Genomic DNA, 9,499 nt, shown 5'->3' with positions numbered 1-9,499 from the left:
CTTGACAATATTTTGAAGATATTCTCTCCACTATTGCTTCTGAAAACTCTCAATCTTGTCGGACTAGTTGGATTAGATGGCTCATTCGGTGGGATGGCCACGAAAATGTCACGAATTATTTAGTGGCTATACAACCATATCACTTTAGCTCTGATGGGATGGATAATTCGGTGGAGAAGTCACGAATTTGTTACGACCGATATTAGTGGCAACGATCATTCGGTGGGTTAATCACGAATTAGCCACGAATGTACTCTATGACAATGAGCTAGTCAAAAGTTAGCTACGAATCTATTTCGTGGCTTATTCGTGACAAATAATTTTTTAGTCACTTTGTTTAGTGACAAAAACGTGGCTATACTTTTTTTTTTTTTTTACTAGTGTGAGATACAGGTACAATTTTGATTGACACAATAACACCACTCAACTAGCCATATTGTAGTGTTTTAAACAATTCCATTTTCACTACTTCCTCGTCGGTCGGAATATCTCTATTAATTTGGGACCTTCAAATACCAACTTTTGAAAAATTATGCTCAGCTTAAAAAAAAAAACAACCTTTCAATAAATAAAAAAACTGCAATACAGCTCCTAAAAATAATTCTTGTATATTAATTAACGGAATACAAAACTCGAAACATACGATACAAAATTCAATCCCTAATTATGTTCAAAATTTTACAACTTGATAAACTTGTGATGTCTTACACACTAGAGAAACAACAATACAAATTGTATTATTGTGCCATTTTAGTCAATTATAAGATGACGAGTTAAATGTTTCGTTATCAGTGTACAATGTATTATTTTCCAAGTATAATTTTATTCAGGTTGACTGACACTTTATAGTTTTCGGCCATTAAGTTGGCCCATATTCTTAAAGCATAAAAGGCCTTCCTCTCATCTCATCTCAATTCTCTTTAATAAGTCAGAGACCACTCTTTTGTTAGAAATATATAGAGACCTCTAATTCCAACGTTTGGTCTTCGATTACTCTTTCATTTAGATCTTTGCGAATTGGTTTGGTTAGAGAGAATGGAGAGGAAGGCGAGAACAACGACTCCATCTTTGGAAGAAGGGAGACCTCTCATCAGAGGCGTTTTATGCGTGAAAACCATACAAGACATGAAGAGATTCGAGGAAACAGAGGACTGCCTCATCCTCGATTTCAATCCTTTTGATTCGTTCGACGTTAAAAGACTCAAATTTTCTGGTGATAAAGATCTCGCCATCATCCATGAGACAGGACAGGTTCGAGTTTTTGAAATTAGGGTTTTGATTAATTAGGGTTTAGTTATACGTTTATAATCTTGAAATTGTTATATATATAAAAAAACTCTTGAGCAGGTTGCTTGTAGAGATTACCCACATCCAAGGCATTTATGCTTGAATTTTCCATTTGGATCAACTTCTAATGCAACTCATTGTGAGATGGTAAGGAGAAAAAAAATAGTGGATTAACTTGTTGCCTAATGTTTTTAAAGTCTCTTATGAAACTGTCTGTTTTGTCGATTAAATATGGAAATTATTTTTAACAGTATAGAGTTCAACAACATTACTATTATGCAGTGTTACTGTTACGTGTGCGATAAGCCTGCTCCTTGTGCACAGTGGAAGTCTTCGCATTGCAATGCTTCAGCGGACTCTGTGGAGCGGAAGCTGAATCTACTGACCATTGAGAGTGGGAACTCTTACTATGACTCCGATTCCGATTACTATGACTCCGATTACTAGCTTTGGAAGACTTTTGTCTGAACTAATTATCGAGATTGGTAATGTAATCCGAAATGCATTGATAATGTTCGAAATGCACAATGCCAAATTGTTGCTTGCTGAAGGGTTCCAATATAATAGACCTCGGTAAGACGAGTTATATTTTGAACTAACAGCTTGTTTCCTAGTCCCAATTTGCGAAACTTCAATATGTATCAGCCTGTAACATATCATTCTATATAGAGTACGGGGCAAGAAGAAAGTGATATGTTGTTTTACATTTATTCATATTTCATAACATGCGTAATTAAATTTTTATAAAAACCATAGTTTTAATTTAATAAGTCAAGTCACCAATCTAATTAGGCCCTAATAACAGTTAGGCCCATATTACCAAACCACGAAAGGCCTTTATAATTGCTCCATCTAAGACTAACCCTGAAAACGTGCTGAAGGAAGAAAGGCGACGTTTTGAGTCCCTTACTCTTCCGTTTCGACCTCTGCGAGTTGTTGTGGCTTGTGAGAGAGAGGAAATGGAGACAAAGGTGGTGGAAGAAGATGAAACACCACTCAGAGGCATATTCTGTTTGAAAACCAGACAAGACATGAAGAGATTCGAAGAAACAGAGGATTGCTTTATCCTCGAATTCGATCCTTTTGATTCGTTCGACGTTAAAAGACTCACCTTTACCGATGGTGATTGTGAGGGTGGTGATAAATATTTAGCTATCATCCATGAGACAGGCCAGGTTTGAGTTTTTTATATTAAAATAAAAAAATTAGGGTTTGTAAAATTTTTGAAAGTTTGTTGAAATCTCATAATATGATTTCTAACAGGTGGCTTGTAGAGATTATCCACACCCAAGACATTTATGCTTGAAATTTCCTTTTGAATCAACTCCTAAGTCAAGCCATTGTGAATTGGTAATTTTAAAAACCCACTTTTGTGATTTTTAATTAGTTTTGTGCTTGATGTTTGTGTTTGACTTGTAATCTTACCTTGCAGTGTTACTGTTACATCTGCGATAAGCCTGCTCCTTGTGCAGAGTGGACCGTATCAAGTTCGCAATTTTGGCATTGCGCTGCGTATGACTCTGCTTTGTGGAATCCGTTTAGGAAAAAGTGAAGTATGGTTACATTTTAAGGATTAGAGCTCTTTCTTATGACTTTATCAGTTAAGTAGCTTCTTTGTCTATGACTTAGAGTAACAGATCGATTTAGGTTTTGGAGAATTATTGCGATGTAATGACATTTCCTCTAGTATGAGATTGTTTAATTTAATGCATTGAAGTTGTTTTGCAAATTTCGAAACAAAACCGGCTGCTTCTTGATAAGTATGGGAGAGTAGCTTCCTAATTGCAAGTTTGCAACCTTTTTAAAGTACTTCAAAGTACAATGAAATGGCACAACAAGAAGTTGCATAATGTGTTTTGTGTCTTCACCTTTCATGTATCTGAAGATAAGTCTTCTCATGTTCTTTGTGGGCCATTTGCTTTGTTCTTTCAATTTAAGCGTAGAAATGCAACCATATATGGCTTACTAACTCTCATTTTACATATTTTCTGCAACTTCCAAGTAATTATAAACAAAGAGACTTAGAAAAATTTACTAATGTCTAATGGGCCTGTTATATATTGTGGCAGTGTGTGACTTGGTTTTCTATATAACATTGACTATTGACCTTTTTAGGTACATTCTACTCCTTATCTAAATAAATACTGATGCTCACAATTTGAAATATATTGTATCTGAGAAATCTACATTTTGAAACTAGGAACACATCCATGAATTGTTCTCCACATAAGCTAGTCGTCCACATGGTTGAGGATTTCAATTCCTGCGTGGGCTCGAGTAATCTATTCTCATAAATACTATATATCTAGAGGGTCAGCATGAAGGTGCCAACGCACCGCGACCTTCTACGCATTAAAACCAACTTTAAAAACTATTTTTATCGATCTTAAATAGTGCCATGTATATGATACAATTTACGGTTTGGCTGCGACAATGTAGGAGTTATCACTTCAAACATTGTATTCCATATATATATTTCCTCTCTAAGTATATATAGTACAAATAGTGAGTGTATATAATCTAACATGTCTAGTAGATCTATACGTTCTATACATTAACTAATAATGCAATTTTTCTTCCTTTTTGTTAGTTAAAAAGAATAGATTAAACAAACACATGGAATTGGAAATAACTTGAGCTGTAGTTTACTTGCGGTATGTATGTACAATATATGTGATATTTTATATCATTAAAAAATACACATAGTGTGGATATATTACTAATGCATCAAAATTACCTGAATAATTCCTTGCACTCTTTTTGATAAGTTTATGTTTTCGTTCTATCTTATATGATAGTAATGATATGATATGGTAAATACACATTTAGTGGAAAGCTTGTTCATAGTTTTTATGATATCAATAATGATCGTAACTGGTTGCAAACCACCAATAGAGGGATGAGAGACGATGCAATCGAATTTGATTACGCAATAGTTAAATATACTACTAATTTTTATTAAAATATCCTTAAGAAGATTTTTGATTTAAATGATTTAAAAAATATAGGCAGGTCAAATCGTCTTATGAAGTCTCGCAAGTTGAGATGGGTTGTTGTAAAGATACCACTGTATTTTTTTTTTCTTTTCCAGGATGAGCTGTAAAGAAAAAAGCTTAGTATATTGTTTTTTTTTGTGTGTGTTTTTATGATAACGAGTGCTTAATATATTGTTGCAGTTTGTGAAGGTCATACTTAAAAGTTAAAACCATAATTAAATATTTTATGTTAAATGAATATTAAGAGTTTTGGTGACCCACATGCCGGCCAATGCCAGGACGCGTCTAACGAACGTATAAAAATCTCGACGAAACCATGCCTTTCCCACAGTGTTCATATCTCGCCTTGCCGAATCACTATTTTTGCTTCTTGTTCCTGTGTTTTTTCCTCCGTGATATTTAAAAATTAACTGGAAAATGACTTTGAATCACTTCTAGAACAGCTCTTTCAATCACTTCTCTCTGAGCTCTAAGTTTTGTATAAATTTTAAGTTCAAACTCTCAAACACTAGTTGCACTTGATGTAAAAAAGTATTTTTTTGAATAGATTTTACATTTTATTAAAAAAAAAATTATTGATATATATATAAGAAGACCATAATTTATAGTTTATAAATTGATACAAATTAAAATGCATAGAATCATCATTTGGTTTTGTGGAAAAAAAAATAAACATCATTTGGTATTTTCTTTTTAGCCTACACACATACTCAATTCAGTTATCAGTATTAAGTCATACAAACTAGCATATGTGTACTGGCAATATAGATTTCTTCTGTTTGCTCATCTCAGTTACAAAAGTGATATAGTTGTGAAAGAATAATAATTTACATTGACGATTGAAAAAAAAAAATTGAAAATGAAGATACATAAAAGATCACGTTTTGTGAAACAAATTATATTCATTACGCTCTTTTGGCTTCATTCATTTGATTCAGTAAACGATTTCTCCCGCGCGCAAATGTATTGTTTTTCTCTAACAGCTTTGGAATTAGTGTAGACAGTAACACACTTGTCTCTTACGATTTTATAAAGATGGCGTACGTTACAAACTCACCATTAAATTAACTAAGTTGAACGTTCAATGTCTTCAACCGATACACTATAAATTAATACCACTCCGAGTCTCCGACCATAGTTATCAAGACTAGGTATCAAAGGTAATCGTATATTAATGTAAGAAAAAAAAAAAAAAAGTCAAATAACTCAACACACCGTTTCTTTGTGATTTGTGAAAGCTATCGAATAAAGAATAAATGCTCACAAGATTTCATTGAACAAAATAGAGATCAGTACAGTTCATAAGCTTTGACGACAATGTTAAAATGCTAAATTACATGGAAACAAACAAAAAAAAAGCTCGAACAAAATTATTAGTTCTTTTCAAAACCATTAATTATCTCTATATAAAATTAGATACGGATATACAAAGCTCTATGCGGTTCAAGATGACGACGAGACACTCAGGTAAAACTCTCAGTCGGTTAGGTCATAAAGAGAGACGAAGCAAATCTGAAGTCAAAAAGTACTTAGTAATGAGACCAGAAAAAGAAGTAACAAAATCAGAAGTCGACGAGATGAGAAGAGAAATCAGGAATCGTCGACGTGGAAGAAGGTGTAATTGGAAGGAGGAAACCACCAATCCTTATGGAGTTTCTATCTCCGGTACGCCGTGGAAGAATCCCGGCGGTGAGTTTAGCTAGAGCCGTCGTGTACTCAACTAGTAGCTCAGTTATAATCACTACTGATATCATTCTTGATTTTTCTCTTTGAAACTTATAATATTTTGAAAAGAGAAAAAAAAAACAGATCTAGACAAATGAAAACTTGATGATGAGTAGTGAGAATGTGAGAGACCTCTTTGTCATTTATATAGACCACCATTTTTTATCTTCTTTGGAGACTACCAATACTAGAATCTATTTTTTGGGTATTATATAAAATTTCTTAGATCTCAGTTTTGTAATCACCCGCTTCTCACGCTCACTGCACATTACATGTAAAACAACTCAAGTTGGAATTATTAAAGAAAAATAAAATAAAAGGTCCTATAATTGATAAAACATATCATTGGGACTTCAGTTTTTTGGCGAAAAAAATATTTTGGTTTTTCTTCACCAAACAGATGTATATATATATATATATATACATGAGAAGTTATTTGATTAAACGTTTATAGCAGCTGGATTCATCAAAAATTTGTTGTTTTGCAATCATATAGAAATAGTACGAATATTGAATAACTTTATATATATTTAGTATTTGTATAGGAGAAAACTTTTGCATAGTACATGCATACCAATAATTCATTTGGATATAACTGGGAATCCATTACATGTATAATAGTACTATATATATATAAGACTATATAAATGGACGAAGAGTTACTTTGTATATGCGAAACTTCTCCAATATATTTTTGTTGGATTACTAACCAACAGAATAAAGACTCTCAACAATCGATATGATTGAACTTATAGTCTTATACTAATCAACAGAGTATATTATTTTTTCTTTTCTAGTTGTATAAAGGTTATCAATTATTTTGTGTCGACTCTTGTTGAAGGTATAATTGATTAGTAAGTAGTTAATGGCTTATTTAATGGTGTGTATATAATTTAACACGGTCACATGTTGCCCCTCTTACATCATCACATTTTAATGAATATATAGGTGTTTAATCAGCCGAAATTGAGATGAGTTGTCAATACATTTTTCTAATAATCCATATTTTTATTCTTTGTTAAAAATGAACACTCTGTCCCAAGTATTATCGTAGCTAACCAAATTTTATACTAGTTTATTTTTTTTTTTTGCAGAAATTCAAAGAGTGGACTTACAAATTTACTACAAAATTTGGTATGTTGAATAAAAATATATATATATATATATATCTTTATACGGGGAGATTATCAATTAGATCAATATCCAGCGGTTCATGTAAAATTTGATATGATTGCACCTCTTTTTCCACCACCTAATTAGTAATACACTAATCAAGTTTTTAATTTATTTTGTAATACTAAAAGAAAGCTAACTTTTAGTTTTACTATTAGAGTCTAATACTTATAAAAAGTAATTCTAACTTATATAGTAATTTAGTCGATGCTTTTTTCGTTTATTGTAGACACTGAATCAAAATTATCAAATGATGCATAATCATGAGATATATTACGTCTTATTGCCAAAATCGTGATTCATGAAATACAGATCGATTAATGGTTTTATCACAAATGTGAGAATGTTGGGGATTCGTGTAAAAGGGAAGTAAGCAACCTTTTTGTAGACTATGTTATAGGTTATATGAGTTGTAATCATGAGCTAAATCTTGATTTGAGATTCTCTTAGAAAAAATGATCCAAAAAAAAAATCTGTACTGAATATTTAAGTAACACAACACCGCAATAAAATTTCAAAAATTAATATTATTCACGATAACTTTTAAAAACAATCACTTTTAATCCGGATCCTAAATTTCAACCTGGTTCTTAATTTTTATTCATAACAATTTTTAAAAACAATCACATAAATTATATTTTATGTAAAAACAACAATATAAATAAAAGAAATTGCAACCCATACTCTAGTACGGTCCTAATCTAGTAAATATAATCTAGTAAATATGTTATAAGATTTGGTTGATCTTATATGACATACTTAAATGAGATATTTTACGCCATCATAAATTCATATATTTTCAATTAAAAAATCCAGTTTGTCAGTATTGACAAAGTGTACGTTCACATTTTGTGAATAATAAATATTGGATGTAAAATATATTTTCTATGTTGGAGCTTTGTATGAACTCGAACATAATCAATGAAATAGATATCAAAGTCACATTCCTTTATTCAAAGTCCAATAAAGTCATACATCAATTTTCACTCTACAGTTTAACAGAGGGTCCTATAATAATAGGTCATATGAGAGTTACAACAATCATTAAACTAAGAATCAACCAATAGTTTTACAATAATTTACCTAGTAAGGCACTAATTGGCTAAATAAACAACACCATGTCACCATCAGATAATCAATTTAACAAGGACATTTATAAACATTCTTTTACTAAATTTACATCGACATGATTGTATAAAAAGATTATAAATTCCCTCAAGCTTCTAAGTCAGTGTATGTAAATGCATAGTGTAATGTTACAGAATTCGTTTTGTCCAAATGTTACTTAAAACTATATACATTTTGTCCAAATATGAAACAATACGTACGGATAGAAAATATCGGGAAACAGCAGTTTGTGTAGATTTAGTGTATTTAAGATATACAAATAATAGTAATCTCACTGAGATCAATAAATGAATGTAGAGATTATAAAAGTATACGTGTCTACATGTATTTATACATGTTCTATAGAAATATACGATGTAGATTTCCTCAACCCCTGTCCTAAAGAATATGTGGACTTCCTTCCAGCTTGATTAAATTAGGCCTTTAAGATTTAATTCATAGATTGATTTAATTGACACATCCAACGAGAGTCACGTGATCCGAGAGATTATCGACGTGATTGATTTAGCTTGATTTGAAAGGAATCGGGACAACTTTAATTAGGTCGTATTCTTCATGGCTTCCCAAGTATGATTAGTTCGAGGTTATTACGAGTGACGATATGTTTAAAAGGCCATATAGTAAAATAGTATTAATCAACTAGAACCAATATTAGGCCAATGGTTTAAAGTATACAGAGTTGGATCCATGTACTCTATTATTAGGCCATGTTATAAAATATTGGTAAAATTAGATTTCGGACCATAGACAAGATTATTGAGGTCTTGATTCGAACCTCTCGTAAATAACAACAAAAAGAAGATATTAATCGTCAGTCTACATTATCTATCTATACTTGTTTAGGTGGGTTGCACTGAAACAGCTTGTATCTTTTTCTCTACCTAATCATCATTTACAATATTTTATTAGCCACTCTGTTTAAACACCTAGTTATTTGCCTAATTATGGTTCGTGAATATGTTATGGAAGCCAATCATATTCCCCATAAATGCAGAAGGTTTACAAGTGCATGTTGTTGAGCTCGATCGTCGTATTATGCTTTAAAGAAGAAAAAAACCGACAAGTAGCACGACGAGACAGTATTCTTAAGGCTAAATGACTTGGATTTAGCCATTTTAGGTACAAATGTGTCATCACCTTTTGCCTTTTGTTTTAGTTGGAATTTTTAAACTAATCTCTTTATATATCTG

At 31.8% G+C, this 9,499-nt stretch overlaps 3 protein-coding genes across 3 annotated transcripts; 2 read left to right on the top strand and 1 right to left on the bottom strand.

Moving 5' to 3' along the window:
* On the top strand, positions 1,036 to 1,734 carry LOC104763444. The gene is made up of 3 exons (XM_010486814.1): positions 1,036 to 1,251; positions 1,348 to 1,434; positions 1,570 to 1,734. The coding sequence occupies exons 1-3, from the start codon at positions 1,036 to 1,038 to the stop codon at positions 1,732 to 1,734; spliced, it is 468 nt and encodes a 155-aa protein (XP_010485116.1).
* Positions 2,178 to 3,007, top strand: LOC104761440. Its single transcript, XM_010484521.2, has 3 exons — positions 2,178 to 2,462; positions 2,551 to 2,637; positions 2,720 to 3,007. Exons 1-3 carry the CDS (start codon positions 2,247 to 2,249, stop codon positions 2,837 to 2,839), a joined length of 423 nt encoding a protein of 140 aa, XP_010482823.1. The 5' UTR covers positions 2,178 to 2,246; the 3' UTR covers positions 2,840 to 3,007.
* On the bottom strand, positions 5,530 to 6,345 carry LOC109130563. The gene has a single exon (XM_019240249.1). It carries the CDS (start codon positions 6,035 to 6,037, stop codon positions 5,846 to 5,848), a length of 192 nt encoding a protein of 63 aa, XP_019095794.1. The 5' UTR covers positions 6,038 to 6,345; the 3' UTR covers positions 5,530 to 5,845.

This window comes from Camelina sativa, chromosome 18, assembly GCF_000633955.1.
Source record: "Camelina sativa cultivar DH55 chromosome 18, Cs, whole genome shotgun sequence".
Lineage (NCBI taxonomy): Eukaryota > Viridiplantae > Streptophyta > Magnoliopsida > Brassicales > Brassicaceae > Camelina > Camelina sativa.
The sequence above is the reverse complement of the archived record's forward strand: the minus strand, read 5'-3'. Positions and strand labels throughout refer to the sequence as shown.